The sequence below is a fragment of the Tiliqua scincoides genome, chromosome 6 (genome assembly GCF_035046505.1).
Source record: "Tiliqua scincoides isolate rTilSci1 chromosome 6, rTilSci1.hap2, whole genome shotgun sequence".
Classification (NCBI taxonomy): domain Eukaryota; kingdom Metazoa; phylum Chordata; class Lepidosauria; order Squamata; family Scincidae; genus Tiliqua; species Tiliqua scincoides.
Window position 1 is genome coordinate 28,935,905 of NC_089826.1, and position 24,992 is coordinate 28,960,896.

General features: G+C 43.2%; 1 protein-coding gene across 1 annotated transcript in view; it reads right to left on the reverse strand.

Moving 5' to 3' along the window:
• The window catches only part of PRSS12 (serine protease 12), a 65,779-nt gene that overhangs the window by 39,147 nt on the left and 1,640 nt on the right, over positions 1-24,992 (reverse strand). Inside the window, exons 2-6 of the mRNA XM_066632879.1 lie at positions 16,079-16,217; positions 10,390-10,568; positions 6,479-6,629; positions 1,143-1,321; positions 54-195 (exon numbers count right to left, since the gene is read on the reverse strand). Of these exons, the coding sequence (XP_066488976.1) occupies positions 54-195; positions 1,143-1,321; positions 6,479-6,629; positions 10,390-10,568; positions 16,079-16,217 (790 nt within the window). The remainder of the gene's footprint in view (positions 1-53; positions 196-1,142; positions 1,322-6,478; positions 6,630-10,389; positions 10,569-16,078; positions 16,218-24,992) is intronic.

Here is a 24,992-nt window from a genome sequence, read left to right on the forward strand (position 1 = left end):
TATCAGCATTCCTCTGCAAAGGGATTAAGCGGCCTCACATAAGTGGACCTTACTTGAAGCCCAGCTGTCGGCAAACCACGTGTGTGTTCAATTCAGTCCACCCATCATCGCAGACTGTGCCCCACTGTCCACTGTAAAGCACTTCCAGCCGTCCCTCATGGCTGCCTTTCCCACCTGCTAGTCTAAGTGCACCATCTGTGGTATTAAAAAGCAAGAGTCAGTTCTGCTTAAGAGACAATCATCAGGCAAAAGAGACTACACCATCATATTGGCCACAATGGATCAGTTATTATGCTAGATGCTGGTTCCTTGCAATGTTTAAGAAGAAAACAGAAGCGGGGGAGAGAGGAAACCAAAAACAGCACACATCCCACTGCTGCCCTTATCCAATTTCACTATCTATTGTTTAAATAAACCTTAGAACATATGGCCAGAAAAGTGCTATCAGAATTTACACATGTACACATAAAAAGTAATGCACAGAGTAGCCCACAACACACAACTCTCATCTCTATTTCATTTTAAATTGTCATGGATTTATAAGGCCTATGGTCACTATTTTAAAAAAAGCTATGGATATATTTTATTCCACTCATTAAGAAACAGTATAGTTGTAACATGAGCAGTACCTAACAGTTATCATTCAAAGCAAAACTTTCTGAAATAATGTGCACTGGACACATTTTGCTCCACGGTGAAGGGCCTTGCAGTTAAGAAATGCAGCATGTACTCTTAAATGTATGAGAAACCTTTCTGCATACAGGAATAAGAGCAATCCTTCCTTGCACATGCTTCAGGATTTCCCTTCCATTTTGCCTCAATAAAAACAAAGACATTTATGGCCAATATTCATAAACTACATACTGTACATTTCTAGCACTTCAACAATCTAGCTCAGCCATTTTCAACCAGTGTGCCATAGATGGTCTGCAGGTGTGCCGTGGGAGGATCATTTGTGAGTAGGGCCACTGAGGGATGCAAGCCCCTGCTGTCGGTGTGGTGCGCCTTGTTAATTGTCAAAAAAAACTGATGCGCCTTGTTAATTGTAAAAAAAAAAAAGCCTTGACAATTTTAGTGCCTTGTCAGTGTGCCATGAGGTGAAAAAGGTTGAAAATCACTGATCTAGCTTCTTTGCTGGCTACCTGCAAGAGGCGTGCATGACACGCCAGCATCTTCTTTGTGGTCGCAATTGTGTTCTTGCCAGGAGTTCTTTAGACACTGTTCGATAGACAGTTCATTTCCTGTACAACGCACTTCATCCAGCAGGATAGGACCTGAGCCTTCTCCAAAATAAGCCTGGCTCCATGCCTTGGCAACTCCCCTGTCCAAACATAATAAATAGAGAATCAGTGACAGCAAGCAGTCAGACAGTGCATCTCAAGTAGCTGCTGAAATGTTCAAAACTCCACAAATCAAGAGTGATGAAAATGGTACTGACCAGGTATCCACCATTTTACACATTATGCTGAATGTGTGAAGGGGCAGGAGCAGAAATGTGGACACTGTTCCAATTTCCAATCTCCATCCCTTCAGTTGAACAAGTGCACAAATCTGTGTGCATGCAGGGCACTTTCCACACAATGGGAAATGCTGATTTCCCAGGCTTCCCAAATCAATGTGTTTATTAGACACCAGGCTCTCACCTTCAACCCACAGATTAATGCAGGACCAAACTATCAGAAGTGAATTTTGAAATCACAGGAGAGTTGCCGACTATGAGAATTTAAGTGAATTTAAAGAAAAATCAACAAAGGCAGATATAAATGAGAACACTCAGCAAAAAACAATGTATTCCTGATAGCAGTAACACAAAAATTAAAAGTACTTCCTGGAAATTTACTAAGCAAGTTAACAGAAGGAAATTAAGCACAAGGGTAACTTCATTGAGAGAATGCATCTCGTTGCATACATACTAAAACAAATACAGTGAGCCCTGGATCTAACCGACTAATGGGCGGAAGGGGTGCCTGTTAATGCTGAAAGTCCATTATACCCAAATGCACTGAAGTCAAAGGAAGTGTGTATACCATAAAGTATGACTAATTTTTAATGTAGCAGAAAACATCAGTTGGTTCTGAAGTCTGTTAAATCAAGGTCATTGAATCAAGAGTTTATTGTACATTAGACTGTTTCAGTGACAGATATTTATGCTTTAGCCTCCAAGGAAACAACTACCACACCATGTTGGGCAGTTTGGGACCTCTCAAGCAAAACACAGCTCATCAGGCACTTTTATCAGTGCACTTCTGCTGAGGTGTCACTTCACAGCTCAGCAGCTGAGAGGTGCTCTACAAGGTATATATATTGGCAACCTTCAGTCTCGAAAGACTATGGTATCGCGCTCTGAAAGGTGGTTCTGGCACAGCGTCTAGTGTGGCTGAAAAGGCCAATCCGGGAGTGACAATCCCTTCCACACCAGGAGCAAGTGCAGTCTGTCCCTGGTCTGTCTCCCTGGCTATGGACCTTCCTTCTTTGCCTCTTAGCCTCAGACTGTTGGCAAAGTGTCTCTTCAAACTGGGAAAGGCCATGCTGCACAGCCTGCCTCCAAGCGGGCCGCTCAGAGGCCAGGGTTTCCCACTTGTTGAGGTCCATCCCTAAGGCCTTCAGATCCCTCTTGCAGATGTCCTTGTATCGCAGCTGTGGTCTACCTGTAGGGCGCTTTCCTTGCACGAGTTCTCCATAGAGGAGATCCTTTGGGATCCGGCCATCATCCATTCTCACGACATGACCAAGCCAACGCAGGCGTCTCTGTTTCAGCAGCGAATACATGCTAGGGATTCCAGCACGTTCCAGGACTGTGTTGTTTGGAACTTTGTCCTGCCAGGTGATGCCGAGGATGCGTCGGAGGCAGCGCATGTGGAAAGCGCTCAGTTTCCTCTCCTGTTGTGGGCGAAGAGTCCATGACTCGCTGCAGTACAGAAGTGTACTCAGGACGCAAGCTCTGTAGACCTGGATCTTGGTATGTTCCGTCAGCTTCTTGTTGGACCAGACTCTCTTTGTGAGTCTGGAAAACGTGGTAGCTGCTTTACCGATGCGCCTGTTTAGCTCGGCATCGAGAGAATGAGTGTCGGAGATCGTTGAGCCAAGGTACACAAAGTCATGGACAACCTCCAGTTCATGCTCAGAGATTGTAATGCAGGGAGGTGAGTCCACATCCTGAACCATGACCTGTGTTTTCTTCAGGCTGATTGTCAGTCCAAAATCTTGGCAGGCCTTGCTAAAACGATCCATGAGCTGCTGGAGATCTTTGGCAGAGTGGGTAGTGACAGCTGCATCGTCGGCAAAGAGGAAGTCACGCAGACATTTCAGCTGGACTTTGGATTTTGCTCTCAGTCTGGAGAGGTTGAAGAGCTTTCCGTCTGATCTGGTCCGGAGATAGATGCCTTCTGTTGCAGTTCCAAAGGCCTGCTTCAGCAGGACAGCGAAGAAAATCCCAAACAAGGTTGGTGCAAGAACACAGCCCTGCTTCACTCCGCTTCGGATGTCAAAAGGGTCTGATGTGGAGCCATCGAAGACAACAGTGCCCTTCATGTCCTTGTGGAAGGATCTGATGATGCTGAGGAGCCTGGGTGGACATCCAATCTTGGGGAGAATCTTGAAGAGGCCGTCTCTGCTGACCAGGTCGAAAGCCTTTGTGAGATCTATGAAGGCTATAAAGAGTGGCTGTCGTTGTTCCCTGCATTTCTCCTGCAGTTGTCTAAGGGAGAATACCATATCAGTGGTGGACCTGTTGGCTCGGAATCCACACTGCGATTCTGGATAGACGCTCTCTGCAAGTACCTGGAGCCTCTTTAGTACAACTCGGGCAAACAGCTTTCCTACAACGCTAAGGAGAGAGATGCCGCGGTAGTTGTTGCAGTCACCCCTGTCACCTTTGTTCTTGTACAGCGTGATGATGTTTGCATCCCTCATGTCTTGAGGTACTCCACCTTCTCTCCAGCAGAGACAGAGGATTTCATGCAGCTCAGTGACGATGATCTCTTTGCAGCATTTTAGGACTTCAGCAGGGATGCTGTCTTTTCCAGGTGCCTTGCCAAAGGCAAGGGAGTCCAGGGCCACGTGAAGTTCTTCTAGGGTTGGTTCACTGTCAAGCTCTTCCAGCACAGGCAGGCACTCAATGTTGTTCAGTGCTTCTTCGGTGACTACATTTTCTCTGGAATATAGCTCAGAGTAGTGCTGCACCCAGCGTTCCATCTGCTGCGCCCGATCCTGGATGACCTCGCCTGTGGCAGACTTCAGAGGGGCAATTTTCTTCTACAAGGTAATGCTTTCGTAATGCAGTGCAGTGCTGAATCGGCAGTCCACATGATAATTAGGCTCTCCTAGCAGATCCACAGCCTCTCCCTTTCTCATCCCTCTTGGTCTCCCTCTTACCCTGTAGTGCTCCTCACCTTCTGAGGTCCCCTTCAATCTCTCCCTACCAGCGCCTCAGTAGAAATGGTGTAGCTGAAAGGGTGGCATTGAGAGAGCACAATTATTACGCTAGCTGCCCTTTCAGCAGTGACACATCAGTAGTGCTTAAAGTGCGGCCTGCATCATCATTGGGATCACCCTTTCAACAATGCCACTTCTGCCAATGTGTCACTTTGCAGCTCAGCAGCTGAGCGCAGCTGAAGCTGGTGCTGGAAGAGCCCAGCTATCACATGGGCCAGATAAAGAGCTTATGTGGGCCGTATCTGGCCTGCAGACTTTGTTTGATAACCCTGAATTATTACAGATGAACAATATTCTTTCCTTTTCAATGGCAAACTAACCCTAGTGGGGGTTACTGTTCAATAACGCCAACCAAAAGTTGCAAGAGAACAGGAAAGTTATTGTTAAGGGGTTTTATTTTACAATTTGCTGAACATTTCCAGATGGATTAAATGTAAGGCGACATGAACAGTTCAAACTATTTTCTTACATTACATTACATGACCTGACCCCCAACCACAGCACCATTCCTCTCTTGGTTAACTTCAGTCAAAGAATAACGAGCCTACTGGTTAAGGCATTTTGCCATTCTTTTTGCGATCAGAAGTCTTTAGTTTCATATCAAAATATCTGACTGGGGACTATTTAATGAAACCTATCATTTACTAAATGCAGGAAACAGAAGGAAGGCTAATCAGCCTCTCAAATGAAAAAAAATCTACAAACATGAGTGTAAGACAGTCATTACTATTATACATGGTATGTTCAGTTCATTAGTCCCCCTTTAAAATACAAAACATACACTTGAAATGGCTTGAGCACCTTTCTTCATTATCAATTATTAACTCTGCAACTGAATATAATATATTCTGAGTATATACAAAATCAAAGCTTCCTTATTTGGATTTATTTTTATTTCTCACATTTTTATACTACCTTTTCTCTAAGGAGCTCAGGATGGTGTACATCAGTGTTTCTCAAATTGTGTGTCAGGACCCACTAGGTGGGTCGCAAGCCAATTTCAGGTGGGTCCCCATTCATTTCAATACAGGTCCAGCCTATTTATAAATGGATTTTTAATACACAGATTTGACTCAACACGAATGGCCCCTGCAAATGAGAAGGAATGTGGTGATCCCTGGAGAAGGGGAAAAATGCACCCTTGAAAATCAGTTTTAAAAACTGAACAGTCCTTTAACAGTAGCCTCCTTAATGAGAGAGAGAGAGGGCAGCTGGCTGACAAGCCATCAGTCCTTCTCGCTCCAGGAGACCTCTCCCTTTGTGAAAGAAAGATACTTTGCATTGGTGAAGGAAGGGGTCAGAGTGAAGCCTTCCTAAGCACTTTGAGAGAGACTGATTCTTGGATTGTCATCTTAATGACTATCTTAACATCACAAAGGTCAGCAAGGCTGTTTTTAAATCATGGAGCAAAGAAACTTTGTTTTTTAAATTGATTTGTTATAGTGCATTTTTTGCTATCCACAAAAAAGTGCTTGTAATGGAACCCACGTGAATAATTAGTCTCAACCTGTATTTTATTTTTAATATCTTAGACTTGGTGCTACTGTGGTATGTGACTGCATTTGGGGAAACGTTACAGACCTGTACTTTTAACAAGCTACTATGTATATTCTTTTAACAATGATAGTCAATGGGACTTACTCCTGGGTAGGATTTCAGCCTAGGATGGTTAGAAATTTTTCTGCTTGATGATGTCACCTCCGGTCATGACATCACTTCCAGTGGGTACTGACAGATTCTCATCCTAAAAAGCGGGTCCCGGAGCTAAATGTGTGCGAATCACTGGTGTACATGGTTCCTTCCCTCCTTTTGTCCTCACAACAACCCTGTGAGCTAGGTGAGAATCAGAGATAACGACTGGCTCAGTGTCACCCGGAAGCTTCATGACTGAGTAGGAATTTGGACCTGGATCTTCCCAAACAACTATACCATCCTGGCTGTCAAGATTGACACAGCTTAGTAACACCTTTATCCACTTCAGGTTTAGGTGCAGTTTAAATGTAATCAAGCATGTTAAAATAGTCATATTTGGGAAAAAACTAACCCAAGGCCAAGCTGCCTGCAGACAACCTCAGCATCGGCATCATCCCATTGGTCATCGCAGATGGTTCCCCACTGACCAGCATGGTAGACCTCTACTCTTCCTTCATGAGCACTGCTCCCACCAACCAGTCGGACTGGCATAAAATCAGAGGCTGAGGTGAAAGACATAAAGACAAAGTTACGTTTTCATTTCCCAGTTGGACAGCAAGACTTTGCTTGACTTGAACTGGTGCACAACCCAATCCTGACTAAATTCTTGCACGACAATGCAGCAATGCCGGTACGGACTCCACTGCACCCCACAGAGGAATTTCAGCTTTTGGAAGTCTTCTTTAATTAAGGGAACATTTGTCCCCTTGCCCCACAGTAAGCCCCAGCAGCTGCAATGGGTCAACTCAGACCTGTGCCAGTGATATTGCTGGCACAAGTCTGAGTTGATCCATATAAACGGATCAGGTCCAGAAAGGGGGACAGGATATAGCACATGCCTGTGTTGTCAATCTGCCTCCTTCTGGGCTTGATCTGCTGACCCTGCGGCCACCACTATCCCTCCCCTGCTTTACCCCACCCATGTGCCAGATATACCTGGTCCAGCAGGTATCCACTCCACTGGTGCAAAGCATTTTATGGCTTTGGCGACAGTACATGCCAGCAGAACGCGCATTCTACCAATAAGGATGCATAGGATTGGACAGACAGCCTAGTAACTGTCCATTCCATAGCTGGCCAGTTTAACTCCTATAGTGTGGAAATTTCAACTACAGAAGAAGAGGAAACTAACATTGCAATCCTACGCATGTCTACACAGAAATAAGCCCTACTGTATTCAGTGGGGCTTACTCCCAAAAAAGGATAGGGTTTAGGACTAAATACTCTATACGTGGGGAGGAACCATTAGCAGGATTCTTTCTTCATTACTTAATAAGACCTAAAAAAGAATATCCAAAAGAGCCATGCTAGATCAGACAAAGCTGATCCAGTCAGGTACCACTAAAACAGGCCCTTTGAGAAGAGCTCTTCCCAGAATTGTGGTTGTGAAAATCACTAACATGGGATGTTTCTCTATAATCATTAACCTTGCACTAGCTGGCATTACCTCATGAAATAAAGTGAGCTTACATTTGTTTATTAACTTAGTTTATTGCAACATATAATAAAGGGGACATGGAGGGAGTATGTGGGAAACGGACCCTGACAATTTGAAGAATGTGTCATGGAGCACTAGGACCAGAACTGAAGTTTGCATACGTATTCATTCAGGGAGCAGATCTCAAAAAGAGTATTGCACAGCTGGAGAAGGTTCAGAACGCAGCCACTGAAATGATCAGATTACCAGTTCACCTTCTCTAAGAAGACCTGTCTAAAGCGTCTGGGGATTTTTAGTGTAGAAAAGGGTTGACATGGGGCAAATTTATGAAGCCCAATGTAGAAAGAAATTTCTTCCTCTCTTATGACATTCCACACTATAGCACAACAAAATTGATGGGCAATAGATTCAGGACAGAGAAAAATACATAATTAACTTATAGACTTTAGCACCCCAGCAATAGCAACAGCCACTGGCTAAGAAGTCTCCCAAAGGATATTAGGGAAATGTATGAATAGGTTTCCCAACAGCTGTTAGTTCATTATTATTAGCTACAATGAACCTCCAGGTTTAGAGGAGGCATGCCTTGTCGTCGTCATCATCTCCTCAACAGCTAGTACACAAAACAGCAGACAAGGAATATTGTCTTTTTGCCCACTTATGAACTTCATACAAGCCCTGGCTGACCACTGTTGGAAACAGGACGCTCAACCACACATGACTGTTAAGGTGTTGGATTTCATCTCCTTGTCTTCATCCACATGAACCACTTGAGCCAATGAACAGTTTGGGCAAGCCTAGTTGAATTTCCGTCTTAACCCATTTTGAGTGACAGATCCCCATGCCATATCACCAACTGCTTTTCCTCCAAGCTTCCTCAAATCCTCACTCAGACAAGACACTCAGAGTGAATGACCTTAGGCCAGTCACCATCCTAACCTATCTCAAAGGATTTTGTGAAGATAAAAGGCGAAGAATGACCACAAGCTCCTTGGAGGAAAGGTAGGATAGACATGCAATAATAAATACAATCTCTGTCCATCCAGGCAGTCTTCCTAATGCATGGTTGGGCACAATTCATATAGAACAGGGGTGCCCAAACCCCGGCCCTGGGGCCACCTGCGGCCTTTGAGGACTCCCAATGCGGCCCTCAGGGAGCCCCCAGTCTCCAATGAGCTTCTGGCCCTCCAGAGACTTGCTGGAGCCCGCACTGGCCCGACGCAACTGCTTTCAGTATGAGGGCAACTGTTTGACTTGTCACGTGAGCTGTGGGATGAGGGCTCCCTCCACTGCTTGCTGTTTCACGTCTGTGATGCAGTAGCGGCAGCAAAGGAAAGGCCAGCCTTGCTTTGTACAAGGCCTCTGTAGGACTTGAGCTATTGCAAGACCTTCATTCATTCATATAAGTTCATCTTTAATATATTCATTAATGTAAACTTATGTAAATTTATTCAAATTTTAAATGTAAATTAATTCTTTTTTTCCCCGGCCCCCGACACAGTGTCAGAGAGATGATGTGGCCCTCCTGCCAAAAACTTTGGACACCCCTGATATAGAACAATATAAGTGGAAAACAAATGGTAGATGGATACAACTGCTGCAATTCCCATGGCGGCACTACAGTAATTGGAAAACGAGTTGGTTGTGGGAATAATTTCTGGCTGCATGTACCTACAGCCTGATTCACACTTCTGCTTCACCGTGTGATTAAAGGCATACTTGAGGACAAGGTATGTTGCAATTCCACAGGCAGGAGAAAATGGCTGCATGATATAACCTGAGGGGTTAAACATGCCTTGTTCTTGCCCTTCTCAAATTAATCTGCTTTTTCAATCCACTCCAGCCAATGACCTTTCTCAAAGCAAAATAAAGAGGTCTTTATGAATGTGGGGAGAAACACATTTTTTCCATTAATATGCTGCTCTTGCATAAACGTCTCAGGGTGCTGGAGTGGAAACAGACAGATTCCTCATATCAGGATTTGCAATCATGAAAGTGCTTCAACATTTTCTGCATCTGCGCAGTTCCTACGTGGAAATGTAATTAAGCAGGAGAGCACCTTATGCTCTTACAGCTGGGCAGTTCCCCAGAGGAGCAGAATGGTTTGAGTATCATCCATTTGGTGCACCAAGGATGCTGCACTTAAAAGACGAGTACAGGATGCCCTTTCTCAAAAGGTGACAAACTGCCGCATCTGCAAGTATTTTTGATCTAGGCAAGCACATACACAGACAACACAGCATGCCTTGACTCTGGGAGGATCATTCTCAAAGGGTGGGGCGCGTCTTCCTCAGGGGATCCAGGCAGCTGTTCAGGGAGACATTATCTCATCCTACAAACAGCTACGTAAACCAGCATCATAACATCTTCTTCCATTAATTTGTAATGCTGTGTGGCAGGCAAGGCTTACTTCACTCAGAAGTCCCACTACATTCAGTGGGGCTTACCTCAAGGCAGGTGTACAGAGGAAAGCAGCCTGAATCAGACTCTCAACCCAACCATACAGAAAGTGGGAGGTAAACACACAGATCTGCTGTCAAGTTTGGCCCTTAGTTTTCCACTAAATGAGGTGTTCCTTTTGCATTTATGCACCCTCACACCACAATTGGTTCTTGCATCAGTGGTACAGCATGACAAATGATACAAGTTTCTGTCAATTCCAAAAAAACAATCAGATTTAAAGGAGAAAATAGAATGGCGACATTATTCAACATACTCCACCAACACAAGATCCCAACAAGGCTATGTTATCCTGAGTCATCTGGGATAACAACATCATTTATGCAATGCAAAACCAAAATGACGTGTGTATATTTGCATTTTACCATGGGAAAAGCCACATGTGACGGCAGCTGCCATATTATGAGGACACATTCCAGCTTGCCAGATGCTTTTTTCACAGAGCAGGATGTTTTCTTCATCGCCATGGCAATGTACATTACTCCAGTAAATAGGGATAAGGCCCAGTCCAGAAAATGGGGTGTGCTTTGCTGTGCCTCTTTCTCTGAGAAAAACAACAGATATAGACAATTAGGAAGAAGTCCAAGTATATGCAGTTCTCAGTAGAAGTTATCAGAAGTTCTCAGTATATGCAGGAGGTCTAGTCTAGAGGGTAGAGCCTCCGTTAGCCCGAAGATAACATCAGAAGGTCGCCAGTTCAAGGACACCGGCAGCTCCCTGAACGGCTGAGAATGGCGAGACCTTGAAGCAGCTGACAAGCCGAGCTGAGTGATTCCACCTGCTCTTGCTGTAAGCAAGAAGCGTCTTGGCTGCCCTCCATGGGAGAGATGGAGCTGCTTGTCAGCCTGCGTGGGAGAACTGGAGCCCAGAAATGACACCAAACCAGGAAGATCCATTCTGAAATGTAGTTAGTTCTTGAAAGAGAGAACCTCTATGATTGTAAAAATCCCCTTGAGGGATTTAGAAACACCTGCCTATGTAAACCGCCTAGAATAAAGTCAGAGGAGTAATCCGATGACCAGAAAGGCAGTATATAAATACCTAGTTATTATTACTATTATTATGTAGAGGGGTACTTCAGATGACCTGCCCTCACATGCAACTTTAAAAAGTCTCCCCAGAAGACAGAGGAAGGGTCAGTACATGTGTGCCCACAAGCACATAGATCCATAATCACATGGAGTGCAGTGTTTCTCAAACTGTGGGTCAGGACCCACTCGGTGGGTCGTGAGCCAATTTCAGGTGGGTCCCCATTTATTTAATTTCAATGGGTATTTTATTGTTAATATATTTTTTTAAACAGATCAGCAACTGCTTGGGAGCGTCTTCTTTATTTTAAATAAATTTTTAAACTTATACTTATTGTTGACTTTTAATGTACTTGGATTAGATTTGATTTGATTTTGTTGTATGGTAGGTATTAAAATTTTCCTGCCTGATGATGTCACTTCTGGTCATGACATCACAACCAGGGTAATGACAGTAATGACATCACTTCTGGTGTGTCCCGACAGACTGTCATTCTAAAAAGTGGGTCCGAATGCTAAAAACTTTGAGAACCACTGTTCTAGTGGATACTGTTCAAACCAGCCCTTTTAAAAACTCAGATGAATTTTAAAAGCAGTTTAGATGTTCAATGGAGTCAGCAGCTGATAGAGGAACATCTTGTTCACTGTGAAATTCTGTATCTCTGGTGCACAATTGAGGCACACCTTTTGGATCATACCCCAGAAATTCTGGAAACCAAAGGAAAGCCCCATAATGTTGAGGCACAACACAGCAAGCAACTCATGGGTTTGAAGAGCTGCAGCAAGCTGTAGACCAGGGGTGCTCAATAGGTGGATTGCGATCTACCGGTAGATCGCAAGGCAAAATGAGTAAATCGTGGAGCCCTGTCTCTCCAAACTGTTAATATGTCAGTTTCGTCTAATGACTAGACAAAACTGACATACAGTATTTAGCTGACACTAAACTAACACTGAAACTGACACTTTAGCTGCTCTTCAGGCATGCAGCAACAAAACTTAGACTCTAGTTTCATCAGTTTCGTGGCGCTGCATGCCGGAAGAGCAGGAGCTAAAGTGGGCGGTGGCGGGAGGGGGAGCTGGGCTGCACTGGACTGAGGCGCTTCCTGGGGCTCTGTAGAGGAAGGGGGGAGGGGCGGGAGTTCAAGATGGAGTCGCTCTGATGGCGGTTGCCGTGGGAGACCCCGAGTGACCCTCCCCTTCCCTTCCAGTCAGGTCCAGCCCAGCCCAGCCCAGCCATGCCCGGCCCAGCTGCCCCTGTAGGAGCCCAGAGGTAAGTGCTGCGGCCGCTGCCGCTCTCGGTTGGGGCTGACAGGTGAGATGACCCCCCCCCATATGTCAGTGGTTCTCACACATTTAGCACCAGGACCCACAATTTAGAATGAGAACCTGTCAGGACCCACCAGAAGTGATGTCATGACCGGAAGTGACATCATCAAGCAGGAAAATTTTTAACAATCCTAGGCTGCAATCCTACCCACATTTACCCAAGAGTAAATCCCACTGACTATCATTATAAAATGAATATACCTAGTCACTTGTTAAAAGTACAGGTCTGTAACATTTCCCCAAATGCAGTCATATACCATGGTAGCACCAAGTCTTAATATATTAAAAATAAAATATTGAAATAAATGGGAAACCACTTGAAATTGGCTTGCAACCCACCTAGTGGGTCCTGACCCACAGTCTGAGAAACACTGGCATATGTGATTGTACCACATGTCACATTTTAGAACATGGGTAGAAGACCAAACTATTCGAGCAGAACGAAAAGATCACAGAAGTAATCAAATAACTTTTACATGGAAATTGATGGCTAATTTTGAATTCATCTTAGTGTTCAGGCATATAATTCAAGAGAACTTGCTGACAAATAGCAGGATTTGTTCTCTGCTACATCAGAAAGTAGAACTAGATCTAATGGGCTTAAGTTGCAAAAAGGAAGATTCTAGTTTAATATCAGGAGAAATTTCTCAGTGGTACAAGAAGTTCAACAGTGGAACTAATTACCAAGGGAAGTGGTGGGTTTTCCCTCACCGGAGGTCTTCAAGCAAAGGCTGGAAAAGAATCCTTTCAGATATGCTATAAAGAGGATTTTCTTGCTTCATTGCAGGGGGTTGGACAAGATTACCTTGAATGCCCCCCTCCAACTCTACAATTATAATGCTCACACAAGAAATCAGAAAGTAAATATATCTGAATATGAAAATCAGATAAGGAAATTGCATGCCACACACAGCAGAAACCATAAGCAAAATTGCAGCCTCCAAATGGGCAAATCTTTGATCTCATCTAATCCACATATTTGTATAAGTTGGTTTTCATGTGCAGATTAATATTATACATTATAAAACAGCTCAGATTCAGTTCAGACTGGCCACTCTTAAAAGAGTGGAATAATCGCTGGCCATGTCATAGAGCAGATATTCTAAACAAACCCACCAAGACTTGGCTTCATGAAAAGACTGGGAGCATAAAAGTCCAACTATCTACCCTTACTCTGAATGATATGGCAGGAGCACTATATCCAATTTGGTCTACAAATCTCACACTGTTAATATAAAAGACCTTAGCTAGAATAATTCTCCCACCCACCCACCCCCCATCACAGTGCTACAACTGCAGAATTCTGCACCTGATGAAATTCTCTTCTGAACATCTATTAAGAGCATAATGCTCTGTCCTACACTGAATCTGGCACTGTGTCATAGTATGAATTTGTTATTTAGTTTTCCAAACCTTTTGCCTCAACTTTGCACTTAGAGTAGAAAAAAGTGCCTCTTCGCTTAAAAGGTGCCTTATTGCCCCTATATGGGTAGACATACAGGTGATAGGCAGGAGCCTAAGCCCCCCCCCCTTCTTGGCACCCTGACAGGTGGCTGGATAGAAGAAAAAATGTGCTCCACCCCGCCCCCTTTTTCCAATCCAGGGAGCAGGAAGAGAAGCAGCAGCGGAGGCAAGCCTCTGAAACTTCCATCAAGGAAGCTCTAGCTACAGAGGAAATTTCAGGGATGTTATTTTTCCAAGACTTTGCTTCACCCAAGCTCAAAATTAGGTTTTCAAAAGAAGTCAGGAGCCAATGGCTGATATTCCTGCATTGACTATTTTGCAGGCTCACAATGATAGCTTTCAGGCCCACACTCGTGCATCAAGATGTGCGTCTTTCTCATGCCCCACTAATCCTAACATGCACATGATATACAGTAACTTAGTTGTTCTTATACTTGTGCTGAGCAGGCTAATACTATTTTAAGTTTCCATCTGCTAAAAATTCCCTCATGTGGCTAAGACGACACAACGATTCTGCGATGTGGAGTGCTGGAGGAGTGAAAACACAGAAGCGATCTCAGACAGCCACACTGCAGCTCTAGGCTGTTGCCATGACATACATAATGGAGCCCATTTCATATGTGCAACTGCCCATCTGCCCACTTACAATGCAACTCCATGTGGGTCACAACTCCATGTGGTCACAACTCCATGTGGGAAGCAGTTGCCAACACAGAACAGGAAGACTACAATGCATTTGTACCGTTCTCTAACTACATGGGGAGTCGCTCACACAAACAGCTTATTGTCACCATACAATAGCAAATTTTAACAGCAGCAAGGGCCTTTACGGAAAGACATTGGGCTAAGCTGGGCCAGGCCTGGATAAGTGTTGGAGCTCTGCAAAAAAGCCTATCCCAGTTAAACAACAGTCCTCGAAAAGTTTTAACATGCCCCTTTTGTAGCCTAACTTCTGTGCTTCTTTTTTACCTCAGACATTTTATCACCTTTTTAGCTTCAGACTCACACCCAATGCACTGTACTGTTTCAATGAACTGAAACAGTCGCTCCTTATTCAAGGCAAGAATTGGTGGATTCAAATTATTCTAGGGTGACTCAGTTCCACTACACAAGACACAACAGGCAATTAACCCAAGACAATAAATACCTGAAGTTGTACAATGATCTTTGTTGATTCTGCCAAAACTTTAGCTGCAGGTTAGTGTCATCTATTAAAATGGGGCATGCACATAAACAACCGAGGGCCCCTTCTTAGGATCTCCTACATGGCAAACTGCAGGCAACCCACATGTAGATGAAAGATATATATTCTGCTTGTATACATGGAAGACCAACAACAACAAACTATCAAAGTCTTCACGCTATTTTGTATCTAGAAATGACTTCTGTGTTTGGAGATCTGCAGTGTGTGCATGATTTCAGAATGAACCCAGATCAGCATTTAATACTCTTGCCCTTAAGTATCACCTTGCAGCAAATGCTCGAAATGGAGATGAAGAGAACAGCAACACAGAGTGTAACAAAAAGAGCTAAAACATGGGCAGCTGCTCCATCAATAATCTAGTTCTAGATTCCACTGCATAGGCTGCAACACAATTTAGAGGCAGCACAGAGAGCTACACCAAGTTTTCCAAAACAATTTTAGGCAATTTTTCAAACAAAATTGAAATGACAAGCTCAAACTCATAAAATGGTTCAAAGGTGAGACTGTTACGTTATTTTTATTTTGATAGCTTTAAAGAACATGGTAAGCACATTACGGTTTTATTCCTATAACCATGGCACCTAGAAAATAGTTTGTTTTTTTAATTTAAGCTGAAATTTTCAGAAGTATACAGTTTTAATTATTTAATCTCCGAAATAAATTTTAAACCCTTTGACTTATGCCAGAGGGTTTCCCGGGCTTCCTAATACCTTGTGAGGCATTAAAAATGTCACTTCTGGTTTTTTTGTTACTGGAAGTCATTTTTTTGTTGTAAGGCTCAGTCTGAATCCACCAGAGGCTGCAGATGGCCTCTGCTGGGCTCAGAGGACCCTCTGGAGGGGTGCACACGGGGGCCTCATTGACCCAATCCACAGATAAGTGAATCCATGGATGTGGGGGCCCCTGTGTATATATAAAACTTATTGTAAATGACTTTTTTTTTCCATAGCTCTCTAACAATTACACCTCTACAATGCGAATAGCTTTCAGAGAGGCCATTTATGATTGGTGCAAACTGAGCACTAAACTTACCCAAGTTCAAGTTGTTGGCATATCACTGATGCATCAGTGTCATCCCAATGATTGCCACAGATGACTCCCCATACTCCATTCAGGTAAACTTCAACTGTGCCTTCAAATTCATTTTTCCCACCTCGAAGTCTCACTGATCCTGGTTATAAAAAAATAAATTTAAATCCTTCTCACAGATGGATATTATAAGCATCTAAAGCAATCAGGGGGGTACGTGTGCATGGGTGAGAGAGCTGCAACTATGCCAGATATAGTCTTGTTCCAGTGTGTTTTAAGAGCTTTTTATCCACAGCTGTTCTTTGATTAATATATCTGTTCACTACTTTGAAGTTTGTTTCCTTATTTGATATTCAAACTAACAAAACAGTAGATGCAGATTCAACAAATGACATTTTTCCCCCAACCAAAACTGACCTTGAAATAGCCTTGCCATGGAAGTCCACATAGAACATATTAGCATGCTTAATGGGTTTTTTAGCCTCATGCTCATGTGCACTCTTCCCCATGCCTTTTAGGAAAGTCCAGTTTTGTAATGCTACCTGCAAGCATATTAGCCTTGCAGGAGACATACAGCTTGCTTCCAAACATGCACTTTTTTATAATCCAAGTTGAATATTAGCACTACAAGTGAATTCTGTGTAAGTGATATCTTCCCATGAAGTTCAAAGCATATAATTCACATATAAAAGAGCATAGTAAAAGCACAGGATTTTATTTTATTTTTAAGTTTTATGGCACTTCCTAAAACAGATTTTTGTGGGTTTCCCTAGAGAGACAACTCCATAGCAATGCTATGCCATAGTTGCTTAAGGATGATGTTTGGGTCTACCATGTCAGGCACTGGTCAAAAGTACATGCCCAGCAAAAAGCATCCATCTGGAGAGACCAACCCCTGTATCTTAGTACCAGCAGCTGGATAGTGCCCTATGTGCCATTGGGGGAATAGAGGATCCATTGCAAGGCTTTTGTTCCAGGGCCTCCAGCAACATGGTTCTGGCACTACAGCAACAACTGAAGAGATTCATATTCTCTAGCTCACTGTTCTTATTTGGTGGTTGGAACCAGGAATGAGGCTTTATCTGAAAGGTGGGGTGTCCATACATCCCATAATAGCAGTTCTCCTCTCTAATCTTCCTAGTAATTCTAAGTATCAGATAGGTACAGTATAATGAGGAGTATGTTCTGGCACATTAAACATAACCATAAGTCTATAGTAGAGATAGGCAACCTCGGGCCCACAGACCAGACCAGCCTGCCATCCAGTGGCACTGCTAGGGGAGGCCAGGGGGGACAATTGTGACTCATCCCCCAGCCCTAGTTTAAGAGCTCCCAGCGCTCTCAAAGAGCTCCCAGCTCTTCCCATTTTTTAAAAAACATGAGGTGTGACTTCACACCAGGAAGGGACGTCACTTCCAGATGTGACATAATTTGGAGCTTTGCCCCAAACTCCACAGTAGCTGACTATGCCGCTGCCGCCACACAAAATCATCCAACCCACAGTCCCAAAAAGATATATCCACTTGGCCTGTGGTGATCCTAAAAAAATTCAAGATTGTAATTCTATCTCTGTAAGGCTTACAGTGTAAGCAGACCACGGGCAGAAGTTTCCTTTGAGCATCACTGTCTGTCTGGGTATGAGTCTGTCTGCACCATGCCCATCTCTTTTTTCTTAGCTCTACAACCTAATTGGAAGATTCTTGCATGTATATCGGACATGCTTGTGTTCTTACTACTGATGGACCCAATGCCACTCTTATGGGGAAGAAGGCTGCCGACCCCCTGATCTGCAGACACAAAAATATCATTTATACAGAACTGATAATTCCTTTTTAAAGACACTTATAAAAACATATTGAGGCATGAATGCTGTATTTTACCTCTCTTCCAATTCCATCTGGTTTAAAGGAATTAGAAAACAATCACAAGGATTACACAGCTCTTGCAGTGACCCATATAATATTATACATGACACAGATGCCAGCAGTTTATTTCAGGCCAAAGAATGCATTTCATCATACTTGACTACAACCAAACACCACTTTACAAAGCTCATGTGAATTTATGGTACTGAAGTACTGAAACCATTAGGAACAAAAAAAAGATACACGACAGACTTGAGAGCAGCTATACCTGCATTTGTGATTATGTCACACTCAGTTTAATATGCTGCTTGCGTATCCAAGGATGGGTAGGGTTTGGCAGCGATGCCCACCTTTTCTGACATGTGATGAAATCATGCCATTAATGTTGATATTAACACACCACCCTTCAACAAAAAGAAGGGTGGTTTACATAGCAAAATTAATGAGAAAACGGTTGCTTGTCCTGAAGGGGTTTACAATCTAAAAAAGACACACTAGCAATCAGTCACTAGAAGAAAGGCTGTTCTAGGATGGAAAGGGACAATGGGCGCAATCCTAACCTCTTACGTCAGTGCTTTCCAGCAATGACATAAGGGCCATACAGCTCTGAGGAAAGGGAACAAACATTCCCTTACTTTGAGGAGGCCTCCGTGAGTGACACCTAACTGCAGGATGCAGCACACGTCCCACTGGAATCGCTATGCCAGTGCTGGAAAGCACTAACATAAGGGCTTAGGATTGCGTCCAATGTCACGTAACATGGGTATGCTTTTGGACATTTTTCCTCACTATCATTTTCCACCAATATCTGGTGATGAACATCATCACCAGAATCCCTCAGCTTGGCTACTGACTTGAAGGTGGCAATCAGACATGACACAATTCACATGTTCTTTGGGCACAGCCCACAAGAACAAAGCACATTGGAACAAATGATTCACAAGTGCATGACACAACACAACAGCACTTCAGACTACATTGTCAAGAGGACTTGTATGCATTAATGCTATTAGTACACATTCAAAATTTATATCCTCTGAATCTCTATTTTATTCATGAAAATACATCCACTAGAATTAAGGGATAGACTTTTCTCATCCCAATGGACTCACCTCTAAAAGTAACAAACCATTTAGGACTAACTCAAAACTGTTAACAATAATTAAGGAGCAAAACCTTCATTGGCACTAAACTAGAAAATTTAAAAGCCTTTAGGCAAATGATACAAACATTACAATACTATTGAATTCTGGGATAATAGCACAATTAAAAGCACCATTTTTTGGTGCTCAGGGCCCAACTCAGCTGCATATAGTTTTCCCCTTGACATTTTATTTTCTTATAAAATCCAGCCACAGAGACTACAATCTACAGCAGAAAACTGGCATGAGGGAAGAAGGGTTTCTGAGACTCTTTCCCACTTGCAGTTTTCTACTTACATATACATGCAATTATAATCAGAAAAAGATGCTCCAACATTTCTCTCTCTATATTTACATGTTTGCAAACTGCAGGAGCTCTTTGCAGAGCAATTCTGATTTTTGAAAAGCTTCAGGGCTTGAGGCAATTAGTTATCTGATCCTTCCATCACCTGCGTTTTTCCTGGAGGCTCTGCTCAACTGCTATAGGACCCACCAAAAATCAGGCTGCAACCCACCAGTGAGTCCTGACCCACAATTTTGGAACCACTGGTCTAAAACATTCAAGGTTACCTTAATCTAGCTTTCAGGAATTGTTTATACAATCAAAATTCAGAGACTGAAAAAGCCACAATACCATGCTATTTTTCAGTGCTTTGGCTCCTCTGCCTTACTTATCTAGCCTTATTGAGCATTGTATTTGTCTACATGGAAGAACCCTAATGTCTACCAATAAAAAATACACATCCTACTGATGTCACTTATCCCAAGATGAAAGGAAGATAAATACAGAATCACATGTAGAAAAGCTGCAAGAACTGGTGTTCTCCAACACATTTCAAATGTATCTTCATCAAGAAAAGTTACATACAAATAACTCTTTCATAAAACCTGTTTCAGCATAAAGCTACCTAACGCAATATCCTCAAATATAGGGACCAACACAAGCTATCAGTTAAATGCATAACAACTATCCTAAACATTCTTCCTTGGGGCCAATTCCTATTAAACTTGCTTTAATTAACCACACTTGGGATTGCAATCATTCAAATCCTAGTAGTTTCAGTAAAGCTGACGTGTGCCTGGCTTCCTCTGGACTGGACCCAAAGGCTTTAGCATGAAGTCACCAAATGTCTATTCATGCTGCTTATAATCAGCCTGGCAATTAGAACTCCTCCAGGTCTGACCCAAGTCAAGAGCATCTGATACCTCCTGTTACCCTTTAGAGAAGATTATGTTACACTTTCCAAAGCAAGCTGGAAGGGGAATTCAGACTAGCACGGACAAGATTTATTCTGTTAACACTTGCCACAGACTCATGATGAAGCAAGGCTTGGCAATGCAGAAGTTGATGAGAGAGTGGACAAAGTTGATGAGAGAGTGGACAAGCAGAAACTCTCAGTTAACTCTGACCTCTTGCTGGGCTGCTGAAGTAATGGTGTTTTACTCATGCTATATTATTATACATGCACATATTCACTACATCAATTCCCTATCACCCAACCCCCTCACCAACTGAAAGCTTCAATACAATATTTATTACTTCTAAAACCTGGAAGTCTCCCCCATATGCCTCCCCATGAATATTTCCATGCAGTGCAGGAAATCCCCATGAATATTTCCAAGCAAAACAGTGCAGGGAGGGGGGGTGGAACAGAGTGAAGAGGATGTGGATATGGTGGTGATGGCACGCACCAGATCCTATCCCCAATTTTTCAAGCATCCCCATCCCCTTTGTTTCCTTTGATTGCGACAGCAAAATCACAAGCTCAGGCCCAAGCAGACCTATTGTGGAGTGGGAAGCTTACGCATGGGTAAGAGTTATTTAAAACCCCTTCCCCCTCCTGCAGGATACAGTATGCCAGTTTTTGGCACAGTTGCACCAGTGGGGAGGGGAGGATAGGATTGGGCTCTAAAGCCAGTGAACGCAGAGAAATTGTTTCACATATCATGAAAGTGAGAACAATTTCTTTACTACTGTGTTGCTTTCATCTGCTTTTATGAACTTTGAGGTTATTTATTGTTTGTACAGAAATTCAATTGAATAGAGATAGGCTTTGATTCCAAGAACAAATAGTAGAAGGAAAAAATGATTTACAGTGCAATCCTATGTATGTCTACTTGAAAGTAAGTCTCACTGAATTCAACAGGACATAGGCTGCAATCCTAACCACACTTTCCTGAGAGGAAGCCCCATTGAACAAAATAGGACTTAGTTCTGAGTAGACCTGGTTAGGATTGTGCCCTTTGTCCCAAGTAAGTGGGTATAGGATTACAGCTTTATGCTGTTAAGTGAGCTCTTGTGGAACTGCTAGTGGAAACCTTCTCACAATGAGGGCCAGTATATTGAGGGTTGCATTTCAGTACGAGAAAAATACTGTAGTTAATAAAGGAGATACAGAGTGTACCATATAATCTCAAGTGGACCTTCTCAAGATTTTGAGAAGAGAGACCTCAGATTCAGAGGAGTTTCTTTCTTTAAACAACATTCTTCTGCTGGGCTGGAATCAGCCCATTGAGTAAAAGAGGCTTCTCATTAGTAGAAGAGCACCTTTGGAGCCAAGCAATTTTAAATAAATAAAATTACATCACCACAAAGGGCGAAGTATGGTTTATCCAGTAAATACTAGCTCAAGTGACACTATATTTCCGGTGTCCAATGTGTAACAGATTTAAAACTATAGGGATTTCTATTCATAGCTCTGAAATAACAATACTCACTTTCTATTCTTATGCACTGCAGGGAAAAAACATGAAGGCAGGGACACTAGATAGCAAGTAAAGCTTACTTATTATTATTATTATTATTATGTATATACTGCTTTTCAATAAGAAGTAGTTCACAGTTTACATATCTACATAAATTGTTCCCAGTCCCTGAAGGGCTCACAATTTTAAAAAAGATGCAAAAGAGACCAGCAACAACCACTAGGAAATATTCCAGGCTGAAGTGAAGAGGGAAAGTTGCTCTTCCTCTGCTAAATATAAGGTTTATATTCAAATAAGTCTATAATATGCCACTTTAAAAGGTGTCTTTGCCCAAACTCTTGGGGCTTAAGACTGTCCAACCACAGCACTACCATGACCACTCCCATATTATAGGGAACATAGTGGGGGGGGGAAGGGTCCCATATCCACGGATCCCATATCAGCGGTTTCACTTAACCATGGATGTGCATCCCCTCCTGCACCCTCCAGAGGCAGCCATGTCTGCCCGCAGCCTCTGCGGAGCTCAGAATGGTCTTTTGGACCAAAAAAAGTCACTTCTAGTTTTTTCATAAAGCCTTCTCTGGCCCTAGTGCCATTTAAAGGCATAAAAAACTGTGCTTCCCTTGCTTACAGAGGGCAGGGGGGCATCCACGGTATCTGTGGATTCAGGTATCCGCAGTGAGTTCAAGAACATGCCTGTATTCTCTTTAATAAGAACAGGTACCTAACAGCCAGTCTGCTCCAGATAACAGCCTGATGCTGTTGTCTTGTGTCTTGTTGTCTTGTGTACTCCCTGAAGTATTTGGTGGGCTACTGTGAGATACAGAAAGCTGGACTAGATGGGCCTTTGGCCTGATCCAGTGGGGCTCTTCTTATGTTAGGTGCACTGGTGTAACTTATTTGTCCAATTTCAGAAACAAATGGTATAGGCTCTGGACAAAACGCTTGTTAGGTATGATAAATCATCACCAGTGTTTGTCCATTCTACAGCCCAATCCTAACCATAGTTGGCACCATGGGGCCACACAGCCTATGTTGTATCCAGTGCTGGTTAGAAGCAGACCAGAGATCTCCTCAGGATAAGGAAACATTTGATCCCTTATCCTGTGTCAAGCCCCAGCCTGCCCAAAGGGACAACTTGGATCTGCACCAGTGATATCATTAGCACAAGTCTGAGAAGCCCTGTGTAAGGCATCCAGACCCACAGAAAGGGTAGGATCCAGCCCCTGTCCAGGGCTTGTCCCAACCATCTCTGTTCTGCCCTTTTCCCACCCCTGTGCCACTCGGCATTGTACTTACCAGTGCTAGCAACCGCAGGTCTGGATTCAGCACCTAGATTCAGGTCTGGATTCAGCAGGACGGCACTGGCACAGCCTACTCCCAAGCCATCACAAATATGCTTTATGGCAGATTTGCAACACCTATCCTACCCCTTGCCTGGGAGTTAGGACAGCACTGTCAAGCAACTATCAGTAGTAAACATAACAAGTAGTAGACTATACTGTAATATAAAACCATCCTCTTGCTTCCTTGAAGGAACCTGGAAAACAGTGCACTACATTTTGAATATGACTGTTCAAGCTCAGCACAGTACACATGCTTACATTACAAAAAGTCTTTCATTCTTGAAGACTTGTGTTATTTTGTGTTATCTTGAGTTATTTTGTTTACTACAAATACATGTGAACTCATGGAACACAGCCAGACCTACTCCCCAGCTAATATACGAGAGAGCCACACCAAGATATGGGGAAGGAAGGACTTCCAAATAAACATGCATGGCTTTGTAGTGATTGCTGCATCCTGTACACTGCTTTATAATAAGCAGAAGTGTTCTGTCACACACATGGCCAGTACACAATACATGTGTACATCACAAACAATCTTTGCCCACCACAGTCAGTCCATATACATAACCATACATCAGCACTTCTTAAACAGTAGGTCAGAACCTACCAGGTTGGTTGCAAGTCAATTTCAGGGGAGTTGTATAGCGCCTAACTCAGTTGCCACTGAAAATACACAGTACAGAGCTGACGGGCAGGGTGGGATCCCAGTGGGAGAGGGGTATGGTGCTTTTGTTGTGAAAGGTGGGAGGCTGGAAAAAAGGGGAGGGCTGTGTGGCTGGAGAAGGATCCAAGTCTGCATTCTGTTTTGACTTCTGAGCTGGAATGTTTGTAATCCAAGCTATGCAAAATAACAGCACAAGTACACTGTATAATGGAACCTTTGGCTGATTGTGGCATAGGTTTGAAGGTTAAATTGATGATGTCACTTGCAACCATGACATTACTTTTAGGTTAATTACATCACTTCCGGTGGGTCCCTGTTGTTCTAAAAAGTGGGTCCCAGTACTAAAAAGTTTGAGAATCACTGCAGTACATCATTCACCAACTGTGATGTCATCTAAAACCAGAAGGAGAGATGCAGTTGCATTACACATACAGGTCCAGCCTTGTTATACATTGATTTTTTATGGATTTGACTCAACACGAATGGCCCCTGCAAATGAGAAGGAATGTGCTGATCCCTGGAGAAAGGGAAAAATGCATCCCTTTAAAATCACAGTTTAAAAAACTGTTTTCTACTGTTGCAGAGAGACAGTCATACAAGTGATTGCAGGTACGAATATAACCTAAGTATCCACAGATTTTCTATCTCAAAGCTGATGAGAAGGGCCTTTAAAGGAAAACACTAGTTTAATAATGCCAGAGCGGGCAGCCGGCTGACAATCCATCAATCATTCTCTCTGCAGGCTTCGCTCCTCCCTTCCCTCTGAGCAAGTGAAAGAAGGCTAAATGGCAGCGATTATCACCTTCTCCATTCTTTTCCCCTTGCTGGGGCTCCTGGTGAAGGGAGGGATTGCTGCCTCCTAGTGAAGCCTAAGCTCCTGGAGAGAGTCTGATTGACTCTGTGTGCATTACAAATAATGAGACTCAACCTGTACTCGCTATCTAATGCACATACCACAACAAGCACTGATGGACCCATAAGGACCCATAAGGACATCCAATATGTGCACAAATAACATGAGCAGGGTACACAATTCAACAGTGGAATGTAACTATTGGAGCAATACAGAGAAACCACAGAAGTTCATACCAACACATATCTATCAATAATAAAAGGATGTCGCACAACCCAACAGCAAACACACAGCAACCAATACAATAGAGGCAACAGGCACAACCCAACACACACCCA